The sequence below is a fragment of the Schistocerca gregaria genome, chromosome 4 (genome assembly GCF_023897955.1).
Source record: "Schistocerca gregaria isolate iqSchGreg1 chromosome 4, iqSchGreg1.2, whole genome shotgun sequence".
NCBI lineage: Eukaryota > Metazoa > Arthropoda > Insecta > Orthoptera > Acrididae > Schistocerca > Schistocerca gregaria.
In genome coordinates, this window is record NC_064923.1 from 768,005,214 (window position 1) to 768,022,356 (window position 17,143).

The 17,143-nt window shown below is 44.2% G+C and overlaps 1 protein-coding gene across 1 annotated transcript in view; it reads right to left on the minus strand.

Moving 5' to 3' along the window:
* LOC126266822 (probable cytochrome P450 4aa1) overlaps positions 1 to 17,143 on the minus strand; it is a 221,698-nt gene that overhangs the window by 10,812 nt on the left and 193,743 nt on the right. Inside the window, exon 10 of the mRNA XM_049971373.1 lies at positions 13,094 to 13,343. Within this exon, the coding sequence (XP_049827330.1) occupies positions 13,094 to 13,343 (250 nt within the window). The remainder of the gene's footprint in view (positions 1 to 13,093; positions 13,344 to 17,143) is intronic.

The following is a 17,143-nucleotide window of genomic DNA, read 5'->3' on the forward strand; positions in this document are numbered from 1 at the left end:
AGTTCTTCAAACCCGGTACGGAAAGAGGAACTCTCTTCATTCTTCAGAGTGTCGATACTTGTGAATAGCAGCAGCACTGCTGCCTGTTGTTTTCATAATGCAGCGCTCACTCTGTCCAGACCCATGACGACGCCGGCAACTGTAATGCTCGCTGGTGCTTGTGTTTCTAGCCTATGTCGCCGTCACAGTGCCGGGGCCTAAAGGCAAGTCATGGCACGGAAACTACTAACAACGCATATCCTGCAGTGCACAGTCTTATCAAGCTGGGGACCCACAGGGTAAATAGTTTTCCGTCTACACTGACACATGTGTGAAAGTTTAATTACAGCCACCGTGTAAATTATAGTTACAGTAGTCTCGGCAGTTCGAGGTGAACGGGACCGAAACCACCTCCAACTATCGAAAACTCGGACTATCGAAATTTAAATGGGAAAAAGAAATATTATGATATTGTAAGTAACACAGGTAAAATGTGAACTTCATTAAAATAAAAGTATTTACACATGCATTTGCATTGGCAGAGTAACAATAATTATTTATTTAGACAAGTAATAGTGAAGTGTCTTTTGTTTGGCGAAGCTGCAACGTTTCCTCGCGGCAATGTCACGCCACCGTCTCAGGAGCAGTAGGTCAGCTGGTGTCGCCTCAGGCTGTTGTTCCACGTAGCATATGGCGGCCTCGAGAGCAGCGTAGCCATCGGTGTGACTCATCGTCGCTGCAGCCTCTGCCTCATCACCCTCGTCACTCTCACACTGCGATGGAATGTTAACGATGTCAGTTACAGAAGAGTCTGTCACTTCCAACTGCTCGTCCGAATTAGACCACTCGCCTACTTCCACCTCATCTGCCTCTTCACACCCTGGCAATCTTCTGATTAAATTACACAATGGTTGTTCGTCCTCATCTGCTAAATCTTCAGTTTCTGTGTCTGGCATACTTTCCTGTAGAATTTTCCACCATGACTTAGAAATTGTCAGGACTTTATTTCGCTTCAAGATTCGCTAATCCAGTACACGACGTCTTTTTCTTCAAAGCTCCTACAATGCTTTCGTTGTCTTCGGAATGCAGGATTGACTGTAGCAATCGCCGTCGATACTTTTTTTTTAGACATTCCAGAACGCCCTGATCCATGGGCTGAATGAGACAGGTGACGTTGGTGGGAAAAACAAGGCGCCGATACCGTCGCACTGCAGTTCTCCTGCACTTGGATTTGAGGACGCATTATCCGTGAGCAAAATTGCTTTGAATGGCAGTCCCCTTTCTTTTAAAAAATTCCTGCAGTCAGGTACAAATGAGTTAAAAAAAACCGTTCTTGAAGATTTCCTGTTTCATCCAGGCATTATGCTGATGTGTATAAACAACCGTAAGAACTGAGATGGATACATTCTTGAATGCTCTTGGCTTGGCAGACTTCCCAATCACAACTAGCTTTAGCTTGTGGTTTCCAGTTGCATTTGATGCTTCCATAACTGTGAGCCGCTCTTTGCTGTCTTTGTACCCAGGAGCAATTTTTTCTTCACAAGAAGCAAGTGTTCTCGCTGGTAACATTTTAAAATATAGTCAAGTTTCGTCACAGTTATATATTTGTTCATTAGACAAATTTTCGTCAGTTATAATTTTTTTAAACACGACGATAAATTTTGAAATGGCCTGAGCGTCACCTCAGAGTTTTTCTCCACATACGTCAAGTTGACGCACTCCATACCTCTTCTTCCATTTATCGAGTCAGCCCACACTAGCGGCGAAATTGCCATCTCCGCCGGCCAGTGTGGCCGTGCGGTTCTAGGCGCTTCAGTAGGGAACCGCGTGACCGCTACGGTAACAGGTTCGAATCCTGCATCGGGCATGGATGTGTGTGATGTCCTTAGGTTAGTTAGGTTTAAGTAGTTCTAAATTCTAGGGGGACTAATGACCACAGATGTTCAGTCCCATAGTGCTCAGAGCCATTTGAACCTTTTTTTGTCATCTCCTTCCTGCAGCTGGTTTCTGAAAAACGAAGCTTTCTCTTGCAAGATTGGGCTAGAAATCGGAGCACCCTTCTGTCTCTGTTGGGCAAACTACATGAACCATGCCTCACTTGTTTTTTCGAAGTCTGACTTCTTTATACTTCTTCGACTGAGAGATTTGTGTGAGCATTTCGGTGAAGAAAACTGTTCCAATTTAAGCCTGTCACCAACATTAACTTCACCGACACCATATTCAAGAGCAAGTTTTTTTTATTGTTTCTCCTTTGTCAAGTCGTCTTAGTGCTTCTAATTTTAGATGCAAAGGCACAAATTTCCTTTCTTTTGTTGCAGCACTCATTTTTGTAAGGTGTACAACTGAACACACAGTCAACAAACAAAACGACAGACAACACTGTATAGTACAGGTACTGGGAAATACAGCAGCGTGTGAACTCCCCAGTTTTGATCGGTGGCAGCCGGCAGCAGTCGGGGTATTTCGTGCCATACTGACGACAGATGTCCATGCAACAGGACAGCGAACAAATCGTCGGTGTTGATTGCATTGTTGTCTGCTTTGTCACTGAGCTGTACTCTCCCTATCTATCTTTTGCAATGATGTTTTCATTATTTATCAGGAAAAAAGTAGATCATTGCAACCCTTTTTTTTAAAAAAAAAAAAAAAAAAAAGAGGCTCGGATTATTGGAAACTCGAATTATCGAGACTCGAACTATTGAGACTCTATTGTATCATATTGTCACATAATCTCTACAAGCTGAAGTTTCATTATTTTGTTTTCACGGTTAAACCTAGTGCGTTCTATGAACCGTTTCCCAAGAAATAGATTTCCCTACCTTGGATGCAACGACTGCAGTCAGTTACGTCGTCGGTAATGTAACGTTCTTTTCATGTCTATCACAACATTGCTCTATTATCTGAGTTTCCTACGTATAGTTTCTTCCTACGTTACTGAATAGTGTTTCCTTTTTCTCGAATTCATCAACCTATTTGTATACTGGAGAATGACTTCTGTCAATATGCTGCTCGATTTCTCAGACAGATTTGCATTGAATAGCCACTTCTACCGCTGACGTGGCACTTGATGCTTCTGAGAACTCTATTAGCACAGTGGAAGTCGTATTGAATTTCCTTTCTCGTACATCCTCCCTCAAAGTGAGCCGCTAATTGACTCGGTTATTACAATACTTTAAAAGAGTTACAAGAGGCAACTCCACTTTGTCCTGTGTATTGCATTTATTAATACATTAAAACATGTTCTGTGTTTTATTATTATTATTTCTTTCTTATCTCAGACGTTTTGTCTGGTCAAAAGTAGAAAGTGACGCGGACCTTGATCATGCGTGACTTCTTTTTAACTGTACGGTATATGTTATATTGCATTCAGGAACTTTCGGGTAATTGAACATGTATCAATAATTACGGACTTCTGTAGTTGTATATATAAGTTTGGATGTAGCTGTATTGCCTTGATGTACTGGTGGATATTGCGTAGTATGACTCCTGAAGTTGATAGTATAATTGGTATAATGTCAACTTTATCCTGATGCCACATATCCTTGACTTCCTCAGCCAGATGGATATATTTTTCAATTTTTTCTCCTGTTTTCTTTTGTATATTTGTTGTATTGGGTATGGATATTTCGATGAGTTGTGTTAATTTCTTCTTTTTATTGGTGAGTATGATGTCAGGTTTGTTATGTGGTGTTGTTTTATCTGTTATAATGGTTCTGTTCCAGTATAATTTGTATTCATCGTTCTCCAGTACATTTTGTGGTGCATACTTGTATGTGGGAACGTGTTGTTTTATAAGTTTATGTTGTAAGGCAAGCTGTTGATGTATTATTTTTGCTACATTGTCATGTCTTCTGGGGTATTCTGTATTTGCTAGTATTGTACATCCACTTGTGATGTGATCTATTGTTTCTATTTGTTGTTTGCAAAATCTGCATTTATCTGTTGTGGTATTGGGATTATTATTATAATATTATTATTATTATTATTATTATTATTAGCAGTAGTAGTAGTAGTAAAACTCTGGTATTCTGTAGTACTTCACAACTGAGGATTGTCCCTAATGACCTCGATGTCGACAGAATGTTAAAGCGCAATATTTCTTACAACTGGAGATAAAGGAGAGCTGTATTTCAGGAGAGGAAAGGGAGACCCTAACTAGAGGATTTACGAATTTACTTTGACAGGCGACTGTATGCTAAACAACAAAAAATTGGAAGGAGTCTACGCGTTATGCTCCTCTCCCCTTTCCCCAATCAGAGACGTTGATGATAAAACATATTTTGAACATTATCCTAGTTTACGAACAAACTGATACCCTGCGCCCTACGGTATGGTACACTCGACCAACACTTGTGCACTTTCGAATTAACTTTTTTGCCGGCGAAGAGTATCACTATCAATTGAAAGTACAAAGAGAAAATTTTCAACTTTTAATTTTTGCTAATCTCTGACTCAACTAAATCCGTATTTGTGATTACACATGTAACACACAAATCGGCCAAATATATATTTCCAGGGCAAAATATAGATGTTGCCCGTCTACCTGCAACCAATACCAGGTAGGCCCGGCGGAGGGAATAGAAAATAGCTGAAGGGCAGCACGTTTCGTTGCACGAAAGCGTCGCAGAGACGCTCACCCAGCTCCAGTAGCAGATGCTACTAGAGACGTGGTTCACTGTCAAAATTTCCAGACCATACATTCCTTGAAGAGCCGAACAACATGTTTCTTCGTCTGATGTATGTCTTACGAAAAGACCATGGACGTAAGGTCAGAAAGATTCGAGTTAACACGGAGTATTAGCAGTAATCGTTCTTCCCGTGAATCGAATCAAAGACATAAGGGAGAAAGTAATAGTGGTGCACGGAATTTCCTCCACTATAGACCATAAGAATTGCAGATGTAGTGGCCAAAGCTATAGTGTAACACACAGACAATTCGAGAGAGACAATGAAATGTTCGAACGGAAAACGAAGTCTCGGGTTATTATAATTAAAGTGTAGCTATTCAAGGATTACCAGTGTGGCAGTAATTATCGTATGGCACCGAAACTTGGCAGAGACGGTGATTCGTTAATGTCGTATCGATTTAAGCTGGAAAAACATTAGTTCTCATTTTCGCCGCCAGGAGCTGGTCGACGTCTCATGCGCTCACATTGAACAAACTGTTCATAATAAAATCAATGTTATACCTTTCTTACTTGTGTGACCTTTTCCGCCTACTTCCTGTTCCTAATGCATTACGTATGAAAGTATTTCTATACGTCTTTCTTACATTCACAGCGCCAGTTTTGCACCTGGTGGCCAAAATTAGAACTCTTTTGTTTTCTACCAAGCTTCGCTGCCATACGGTAATTACAGCGAACGTAGGATTTTTGTGAGTAGCTGCAGTTTGTCTGTAGCCAACCGACAGTCGCGGAAGGCGTGTGCGTTGTCCCTGGAGGCCTGGAGTCGGCAGCAGGTGTCTGGAGGCTGTCCCAGAGCGAGGTGAGGCGACGCCCCCTCCTTCGCTCACGTCCTTTGTTTCGCAGACGACCTCGGCCATCAGCACTTTCGCTCAGGCGTTCTGACATTCCCGAAAAGCTCCTCGGCGGTTCGAGGACTTGTCAATTGCTGCCGACATTTGTATCCGAAGCTTATGTCAAGGCAGTCCTCGGTGTATCGCAATTACACGGCAGTAAGCGATTGTCCCTGCGGGACGACACAAACCTCTTTGTGAGAGCGTTTTTCGAACAAAACAGTGTTCGGGCAGAAATAACGAGTCACCAACAACAGATTCCCTGTTTTATCGCTTTGAGCAATGCACGCCTTCCTTATTGTAGGGTTTATGAACTGGAGAAGTATCAAGAGGATGTGAATCTTCTTAATACGTTAACTACAAAGTCCTTGTTATCTACGAAGTACATCTTCGTTCCCCTATTGTAACGGACCATTTTGACTTCCTTACAACTGTAGAGTCTTTGACTACAAATTTAGACATCCACAGGCGCAGCATGGTTTTACGTTCCCTTAACAGAGTCAGTACCCACAGTCAGCTACGAACAGACACCCAATATCAGACGACAATGTACCACATTTCTAGAGTAGAAATACGAGTAACAAGTTCGAAGTAGGTTTCAAAGTTCTCGGGTATACTGCCCTAAACTGTCAAAGGTAGATGGTTGGTTGGTTGGTTTGCGGAAGGAGACAAGACAGCGTGGTCATCGGTCTCATCGGATTAGGGAAGGATGGGGAAGGAAGTCGGCCGTGCCCTTTCAGAGGAACCATTCCGGCATTTGCCTGGAGTGATTTAGGGAAATCACGGAAAACCTAAATCAGGATGGCTGGACGCGGGATTGAACCGTCGTCCTCCCGAATGCGAGTCTAGTGTCTAACCACTGCGCCACCTCGCTCGGTGTCAAAGGTAGATCTTCGACGATTAGATCCGGTAGTACTCCTGAGAACGTTCGAAACAGAATATACGCTGGGAAAGTCTCAGATCACATAAAACGAAGTAAACCATTAGAGATCTGACAAAAGATACATGTAATCTTTAAGACACCATTAACTCTGCGTTGTCTGCGGCGGCTTGTATAATGTTTCGGACGTAGCGGTAGATTATCGCAACAGATTAAACAGCAGTTGTTGGTTGTAGTTCGTGCTTGCTGCTGTACTCATTGGGTATAATTCTAGCCAACAGTCTATTACAATGGACTGCTACCCGAATTTTCATGGATAATACTAACGTGTTACGGAACTCAAGACTTCGAGAAAACAGAATCAGCGAACCGCACAGCTTTTGGAATTGTTTTGATCAAAGATCTGTCTTCAGTGAAAATCGTTGCCGGCTGGTAACGAATGTCTTGTCTGACGATCTTGCTGTTGTCTTCAATAAATATCAATAGATGAAACAGATTTTACGGGGAAGGGGGGGGGGAGTTCAGTTGACATTTTATGTAGTTCGTGTCTGTCAGAATGTAATGTACTTGACTTCGAAATTAACATTACCCTAGCAGGTAAATTAAATTCCACTTTTTTCTCGTACGTGCATAGCATGAAAAACAACAACCAAATAAAAAGAGGAAAGTAAATCGACCACATCTCAATTTTTCAATATTATTCCCTCATGTAAAGTCAGTTGTACTAGAAAGGCGTACGCCGTTATCTGTATGATGTATGAAATAAAAGACACTATTATATTTCATGTTTACATGACAAGACATCTTCTTACTAATTGCACAATTAGATAATTGTTAATCCAATGACCGCTATTATCGATTATAGCTCGGCACTTCAGCCGGGCGCTGTTGCAGAGCGGTTCTAGGCGCTTCAGTCCGGAACCGCGCTGCTGCTGCGGTCGCAGGTTAGAATCCTGCCTCGGGCATGGATGTGTGTGTTGTCCTTAGGTTAGTTAGGCTTAAGTAGTTATAAGTCTAGGGGACTGATGACCTCAAATGTTAAGTCCAACAGTGCTTAGAGCCACTTGAACCATTTTCTCCGGTAAATTATCTACGTTTCCAACCTCTAAATATCGTCTGACTCAAATCGCTACGAATGTCTTTGACTTTCTTAGAGTTTTAACAGCAGCTCCAAGTGAAAGCTTTGATCCCTTTGGATGCTTTACAAGAATAATAGCATCGTCAGAATTGAGATATTTTGCACTCATTTTAAACTCCAACTGTCAAAACAAAACATTCAACTCTCACACTGTTTATCTATACAGTGTGCAAAAGTGCATTGATTACAGATTCGAGACCACTACCAGAGACGTCGCCGTAGATGTTATGTTTAAAACCATGGCGTGGAACTGACTGTACGAAATTCTTTTATTCTAAGAATTTTCTTGACACAAAAAAGATAGACCTATGCAAGATAAGGCATTTATGGCTAATGTATTTGCTACAAAGCAGTCATACTAAAGTAATCAACAAATAAAAGCAAGCACTCCTTTATCATTTGTCATAGCAGTGCAGTTCTCTGGGTGCCAAACGCTACCATGCTGGGCGGCCACGTGAAAAGTCGACGACGGTTTTCCCGGATCGTCTCAGCCGAACCTCGTGGTCATTACTTTCCTATTTCTCCCTAATGGGCGTACTTTAGTCCATATCAGGCGATAAAGACTGAAGTTCTACTGGCGTTCTCGTGTCGTTCAGTCAGCCGAAGAGTGGAAAACGTTGCGTGCTCGAACCTTAGCATATGCTCCGGATCTCAACTAATATTTAGGCAGCTTCAGAGCATCTTTGGCCTTTATGTCGAAAGCAAAAGCATCAAAATATTCTCATACTATAACTTACGTGACCTCTGTTAATGGGCAAGAAGCAAAAAATAAAAACAAAATTACACTACAGGGCATTAAAATTGCTACACCAAGAAGAAATGCAGATGATAAACGGGTATTCGTTGAACGAATATATTGTACTAGAAGTAACATGCGATTACATTTTCACGCCATTTGGGTCTGTAGATCCCGAGAAATCAGTACCCAGAATAACCAGCTCTGGCCGTAATCACGTCCTTGATACGCCTAGTCATTGAGTCAAACAGAAGCTTGGATGGTGTGTGGAGGTACAGCTGCCCGTGCAGGTTCAACACGATACCACAGTTCAAGAGTAGTGACTGGCGCATTGTGACGAGCCAGTTGCTCAGCCACCTTTGACCATACGTTTTCAATTAGTAAGTGATCTGGAGAATGTGCTGGCCAGGGCAGCAGTCGAGCATTTTCTGTATCCAGAAAGGCCCGTACAGGAGCTGTAACATGCGGTCGTGCATTATCCTGCTGAACTGTAGGGTTTATCAGGGATGGAATGAAGGGTAGAGCCACGGGTCGTAACACATCTGAAATGTAACGTCCCTGTTCAAAGTGCCGTCAATGCGAACAAGAGGTGACCGAGACGTGTACCAATGGCACCCCATACCATCACGACGGGTGATACGCCAGTATAGCGATGACGAATAGACGCTTCCAATGTGCGTTAACCGTGATGTCACCAAACTCGGATGCGAACATCATGATGCTGTAAACAGAACCTGGATTCATCCGAAAAAATGACGTTTTGCCATACGTGCAACCAGGTGCGTCGTCGAGTACACCATCGCAGACGCTCCTGTCTGTGATGCAGCGTCAAGGGTAACCGCAGCCGCAGTCTCCCAGCTGATAGTCCTTGCTGCTGCAAAGGTCGTCGAACTGTTCGTGCAGATGGTTGTTTTCTTGCAAACGTCCCCATCTGTTGACTCAGGGATCGAGACGTGGGTGCACGATCCGTTACAGCCATACGGATAATATGCCTGTGTTCTCGATTGCTAGTGATACGAGGCCGTTGGGATCCAGCATGGCGTTCCGTATTACCCTCCAGAACCCACCGGTTCCATATTCTGCTAACAGTCATTGGATCTCGACCAACGTGAGCAGCAATGTGGCGATACGATAACCCGCAATCGCGAAAGACTAGAACCCGATCTTTATCAAAGTCGGATACGTGATGGTACGCATTTCTCCTTACACGAGGCGTCACAACAACGTTTCACCAGGCACCGCCGGTCAACTGCTGTTTGTGTATGAGAAATCGGCAGGAAACTTTCCTCATGTCAGCACGTTGTAGGTGTCGCCACCGGCGCCAACCTTGTGTGAATGGTCTGAAAAGCTAATCATTTGCATATCACAGCATCTTGTTCCTGTCGGTTAAATTTCTCGTCTGTAGCACGTCATCTTCGTGGTGTAGCAATTTTAATGGGCAGTAATGTACATAATTTCCTAGAGTAGCACTCAGTGCCATGCAAAGTGTTTTTGCACTCAGTAAGCAGTTGCTACTGCTGTATTACTATTCACAAAGCAGTAGCGATGCTACCGTCTTTATTGTCAAATTTGTCATAAAAACTGATGTTTGAGTTACTAAATACGTCTGGCTATCACTGAATTTTAAACGCCTACGAGTTCACATTCCTACGCTAAAGCGGTGTGAAGGACATTGAAACTAAACTGTAGCATCGAAACACTTATCAAACAGTTTTTTCTTCTTTTTAATTTATACATCCATTTGGCATGAGACGGTTTCTAGACGCTTGTCCTTCAGCAACATATTTCTTCCATTGGGCTCTCTGACACTTCCGGAACAAACTGCGATCTGTTGAGGAGATTCCTTTGTGCTACAGACTCTGTATTCAGACATTCCACGGTGCAGTAGTTCGTTGCTGTACCGGCGTGTTCCTGACGGACCGATCGAGAAGACTTGTTGGTGCGATGGAAGTGGTCAGCGCTCGTCCAGTAGGTCTTTCCACCTGCTTGCGTCATACTGGCCGCCGGCGGTGATCTCAGAGCTCTCGAAAGCCCCGCGGCGTGCCAATGGCTTCGTTTGGGTCGTGACGCCGCTCTTGGCTTTCCGCCGTATGCATAATTCACGGCTGGCTCCTGGCGGCAGGCAGGCCGTCGTATCGGTACGCCTGTCGCCTCCTAGCGACGTGTTGCAGCCGACACGAGGGGCGGTTTGACGGCTGGCCTCCTCTGCTGCTAGCCCATATACCCATCAGCGCTCCAACACCATGGGCGGTGTCCGCAGCTTTGTCTGGATTCCATACGCCAGATGTCGTATCAGCATATGATGCTTTCAGAATGAGATTTTCAAAAAATGGCTCTGAGCACTATGGGACTTAACATCTGTGGTCATCAGTCCCCTAGAACTTAGAACTACTTAAACCTAACTAACCTAAGAACATCACACACATCCATGCCCGAGGCAGGATTCGAACCTGCGACCGTAGCAGTCGCGCGGTTCCGGACTGAGCGCCTAGAACCGCTAGACCACTGCGCCCGGCTGAGATTTTCACTCTGCAGCGGAGTGTGCGCTGATATGAAACTTTCCTGGTGTATTGAAACTCTGTGCTACTGGAAGAAGTAAACCTGTGAGGACGGAGCGTGAGTCGTGCTTGGGTAGCTCAGTTGGTAGAGCACTTGCCCGCGAAAGGCAAAGCTCCCGAGTTCGAGTCTCGGTCTGGCATAAATTTTTAATCTTCCAGGAAAGTTTCATACGATGCTTTGTTACACTGCATACCATTGCTTCACTATAAAAATGTAATAAGACACACATACACAGACTCACTCTTCTAAAAGGCACTTTACACCACCTGCTTTATGTCAGACGAGACTTGAATGTGTCCTTGAGGACACGTCCGAATGCTTGTACTGGATACCGGACGAACACTATGCACAATACACAGGCGGACCTTACTGTAAGTAAGATGCACGAGTGGCACTTTATGTGAATGGGCAGTACAGAGAAGCGATTTCGTTTGTCAAAACATACACATGGTTACAATAATTGAACTATATGAAATAAGATCGTCATAAATTCTGAACGGTGTGCCATAGCAGTTTCAAAGTCCACGGGTGGCCGCGGGGCATGATAGGAATTAGTATGCGATGTATGGTTTGTTTTAGCGACGAAGCCCACTTTCATTTGGACGGGTTCGTAAATAAGCAAAATTTGCGCAATTGTAGAACTGAGAACCCGCCTTTCGTGATCGAGAAGTCTCTTCACCCTCAACCGCTGAGTGTGTGGTGTGCAATGTCCAGTCACTGAATAATTGATGCGATATTCCTTTTAAAAACAGGTGTTCAAAGGTGCGTAAAATCTTATGGGACTTAACTACTAAGGTCATCAGTCCCTAAGCTTACACACTACTTAAACTAAATTATCCTAAGGACAAACATACACCCATCCCCAAGGGAGGACTCGAACCTCCGCCGGGACCAGCAGGACAGTCCATGACTGCAGCCCCTTAGACCGCTCGGCTAATCCTGCGCGGCCGATATTCCTTGATGGCACGGTAACTACCGAAGGGTGCGTGAAGGTTTTGAAAGATAATTTCATCCCCATTATCCAAAGTGACCCTAATTGGTCATGCAAGACGGAGCTCTACCTCATCGAAGCAGGAGAGTGTTTGATGTCCTGGAGGAGCACTTTGGGGACCGCATTCTGGCTCTGGAGTACCCAGAGGCCACTGGCATGGGCCTCGATTGGCTGTCATATTCTCCGGATCTGAACACATGCTACTTCTTTTTATGGGGCTGTATTAAAGACAAAGTGTACAGCAATAACCCCAAAACCATTGCTGAGCTGAAGACAGCCAATCAGGAGGTCATCGACAGCATCGATGTTCCGACACTTCAGCGGGTCAAGCGGAATTTCGCTGTTCGTCTCCGCCATATCATCACCAATAATGGGAGGCATTTCGGACCTAAATCCAAATATCTGTAGTGACGTTTACATGTTGAATAAAGTTCTCAGATGATACATACGTAACGTTCCGCATTCGTACCATTGTTTTCGGCTGAGGAAAAAAAATGCCGTGAATTACTTTTTGGACAAACGTTGTACTTAGAGTTATTTGTTGTTGTGGTCTTCAGTCCTGAGACTGGTTTGATGCAGCTCTCCATGATACTCTATCCTGTGCAAGCTTCTTCATCTCCCCGTACGTACTGCAACCTACATCTTTCTGAAACTGCTTAGTGTATTCATCTCTTGGTCTCCATCTACGATTTTTACTCTCCACGCTGCCCTCCAATACTAAATTGGTAATCCCTTGATACCTCAGAACATGTCCTACCAACAGATCTCTTCTTCTAGTCAAGTTGTGCCACAAACTACTATCATTTCCTAATGTAATACCCTCAGCATCACCCGACTGCATTGGACTGCATTCCATTATCCTCGTTTTGCTTTTGTTAGAGAGAGGAATTTAATAACTGGAAATGGTATATTTCGTGTTTTTCTATTGTGTTGTAATGGATGACAGTGTTTCCTTTGACAGTGAATTGTTAGATTTTCCATTATTTGTTTAAGCTTTAACAAACTTTAAACGAATGGAGTATTCCATATTTGTGCCTCATAGTGTGCCAAAACTGTCAAACTTTGTGTTAAGCCTTATTTAGGAACGTTCCTAATGTAGTATGTATTCGAAAATGTAGGAAGTGTTAAAATGTATCCCAGAGTATGTGCTGCAGATATTAATATGAAAAACTGAGAAATTCACGAGGGAGAAACGAGACGGTATCGAACATTCGCACGCCCCCCTCTACTGAGGAGGCGCGTCCACACAGTGGCACTAGGCAGGCTGCCGGGCGCCGCCGCCCCGCGACACGCACCTATGACGAGGTCGTCACCGAGGCGCCGCGCGATGAGCGGCACGCTCGGGAAGAGACGCAGCGCCTCGCGCACGCACTGGTCCAGGTACTTCATGCGCGACAGGTCCTCGCGCGTGGGCGGCCGGCCGCAGTCGCTGCCGCCCTCGTAGAAGATGGCGCGCAGCTCCTCCATGGCGCGCTCCTGGCACTCGGGGTTCTGGGCCAGCAGGAACGTGCAGAACGCCACCGCCGCGCCCACAGAGTCCTGGCCCTGCAACCGGCACAAAAGCCAACTACTCTCAAACGCGTGTCCCACCGCACGTTCCCACACCACTTGTCCAAACAAAACACCTCCAGTCGTCCACTCGCTTTGAGGAACCACTTTCAGCTCTACATTACGCCAGCTTATACATCTACGTACATACTCCGCAATCCACCGTACGGTGCGTGGCGGAGGGTACCTCGTACCACAAATAGCTTCTTCTCTCCCTGTTCCACTCCCAAACAACACGAGGGAACAATGACAGCCTATATGCCTCTGTACGATCCCTAATCTGTCTTATCTTTGTGGTCTTTCCGCGAAATATAAGTTGGCGGCAACAAAATTGTACTGCAGTCAGCCTCAAAAGCTGGTTCTCTAAATTTCCCCAGTAGCGATTCACGAAAAGAACGCCTCCTTTCCTCTAAAGACTCCCACCCGAGTTCCTGAAGCATTTCCGTAACACTCGCGTGACGATCAAACCTAACAGTAACAAATCTAGCAGCCCGCCTCTGAATTGCTTCTACGTCCTCCCTCAATCCGACCTGATATGGATCCCAAACGCTCGAGCAGTACTCAAGGATAGCTCATGTTAGTCTTTTATAACAGGTCTCCTTTAAACAGATGAACCACATCTTCCCAAAATTCTACCAATGAACCGAAGACGAATATCCGCCTTCCCCACGACTGCCATTACATGCTTGTCCCACTTCATGTCGCTCTGCAATGTTACGCCCAAATATTTAATCGACGTGACTGTGTCAAGCGCTACACTATTAATGGAGTGGTCCAACATTACGGGATTCTTTTTCCTATTCATCTGCATTAATTTACATTTGTCTATATTTAGAGTTAGCTGACATTCTTTACACCAACCACAAATCCTGTCCAAGTCATCTTGTATCCTCCTACAGTCACTCAACGACGACACCTTCCCGTATACCACAGCATCATCAGCAAGCAGCCGCACATTGCTATCCACCCTATCCAAAAGATCATTTATGTAGATACAAAACAACAGCGGACCTACCACATTTCCTTGGGGCACTCCAGATGATACCCTCACCTCCGATGAACACTCACCATCGAGGACAACGTGCTGGGTTCTATTACTTACGAACTCTTCAAGTCACTCACATACTTGGGAACCAATCCCATATTCTCGTACCTTAGTTAGGAGTCTGCAGTAGGGCACCGAGTCAAACGCTTTCCGGAAGTCGAAGAATATGGTATCCGTCTGATACCTTCATCCATGGTTCGCAAGATATCATGTGAAAAAAGGGCGAGTTGCGTTTCGCAGGTACCATGCTTTCTAAAGCCGTGCTGATGCATGGAGAGCAACTTCTATGCCTCAAGGAAATTCATTATATTCCAAGTGAGAATGTGTTCGAGAATCCTGCAACAACCCGATGTTAAGGATATTGGTCTGTAATTCTTCTGACCCCCTGGCCTACATGTAGGGAGAACTCCAACCCTGATCGAGGCACCTCAGTGGCCAGCATTCAGTCACCGGCATCCGTAAATTTCTACTTGACACAGCAAACCATTTGACCACCACTTGTCTACCTGAGTCGGAAAGTGATGATCGAAATGATCACTGTGTCGAGTGGAAACCTCAGAATACCAGTCACTGCTTGCTGGCCTCTATCTTGACTGGACCAGAGCTTGGATTCTTCCTACACGTCTGTCAGGGGGTCTGAAGATGGCGTAATGTAGCTCTTAAACTTGCAATAGGTGGAATGTGACGCTCTGAAAATATTCTAAGTTCGGAATTGGCGTGGCCGCTCGGCCACCCGGGGCCTGGCAGCGAACACGTGGTGCCGAAGTTAGCCGGACGAGGGGGGTTGCCCCAGCGCATGGTCCAGCCGCGTGGCTGCGAATTCCACTGTGACGCTGTGTCGATGAAGAAGGCACGCTAGGAGTGCCAAAGATGGCGGACTTTGTGAAACCTTAATGGCAGACATCTCACAGTTCGAATAGAAATTAATAGTAGCCAGGTGAATCACGATACCTCAAAAAGAAACATATTTGCACGACGGTTCTGATGGTGTAATCAGCTTTTGGATATATTTATTACTTTAAAGTTTAGTATCTGACGATAAATTATACAAGTAACATCCAGCAACGAGTGTCCAAAATCTAAACGGTTCATCCGATTTCATCGATCTACGTGTCTTTAGAAAGCTATTAGTGTAAACCTAAATTTGTATGAATTACAGGCATGTGACTCTGAGTTATTGGAGGTCAAAGAGGCTGATTACTATCGATCGCGTCAGGCCATTGGTACTCCACAGTTACAGGAAGAAACGGTAGCAGCACACTTCTAAATATATTTATTCATCTTCGTCTTTGTTTATACCCGATATATACTATTCATGAAGAAATTGGTTAAATATTGTGGTTCTTGAGTTTCTCCCGGCGTATTTGATAATCAAAATATCCACGGGTGTACTGCCGGTCTATAGTGTCCAACGGGCACAATATTTCGCCGATCAAACATGTCGCCATCATCGCGCGTTCTCAGGAGCTCAGTCCGTCAGTTCACCTGATGATGGCGACATGTTTGATCGCCGAAATATTGTGCCCGTTGGACACTACAGACCGGCAGCACAACCGTGGCTATTTTGATTATGGTTAAATATTTACTGTGTTTTAGGAAGCACAGAGACATTAGGGTACTGGCCTACCTTTTTTGCTATTCCTTTGATAAATGTTTATTTAATTTGTTTATGTATTTAATAATGTGTGTTAGAGCGTAATTATCGTCCAGACTTAGGAATATTTATTTAATTTCAAGTCCTGAGACTGGTTTTATGCAGCTCTCCATGCTACTCTATCCTGTGAAAGCCTCTTCATCTCCCAGTACCCACTCCACCCTACATCCTTCTGAATCTGCTTAATGTAGTCATCTCTTGGTCTCCCTCTACGATTTTTACCCTCCACGCTGCCCTCCAATACTAAATTGGTGATCCCTTGATGCCTCAGAACATGTCCTACCAACCGATCCCTTCTTCTGGTCAAGTTGTGCCACAAACTTCTCTTCTCCCCAATCCTATTCAACACTTCCTCATTATTTATGTGATCTACCCATCTAATCTTCAGCACCACATTTCGAAAGCTTCTATTCTCTTCTTGTCCAAACTATTTATCGTCCATGTTTCACTTCCATACATGGCAACACTCCATACAAATACTTTCAGAAATGTCTTCCTGACACTTAAATCTATAATCGATGTTAACAAATTTCTCGTCTTCAGAAACGCTTTCCTTGCCATTGCCAGTCTACATTTTATATCCTCTCTACTTCGACCATCATCAGTTATTTTTCTCCCCAAATAGCAAAATTCCTTTACTCATTTGCTAATCTAATACCCTCAACATCACCCGACTTAATTCTACTACATTCCATTATCCTCGTTTTGCTTTTGTTGATGTTAATCTTATATCCTCCTTTCAAGACACTATCCATTCCGTTCAACTGCTCTCCCAAGTACTTTGCTGTCTCTGACAGAATTACAATGTCATCGGCGAACCTCAAAGTTTTTATTTCTTCTCCATGGATTTTAATACCTACTCCGAACTTCTCTTTCGTTTCCTTCACTGCTTGCTCAATATACAGATTGAATAACATCGGGGAGAGGCTACAGCCCTGCATCACTCCCTTCCCAACCATTGCTTCCCTTTCATGTCCCTCGTCTCTTATAACTGCCATCTGGTTTCTGTACAAATTGTAAATAGCCTTTCGCTCCCTGTATTTTACCCCTGCCACCTTCACAAATATAAGTCGTAGGGTCAGTATTGCCTCACGTGTT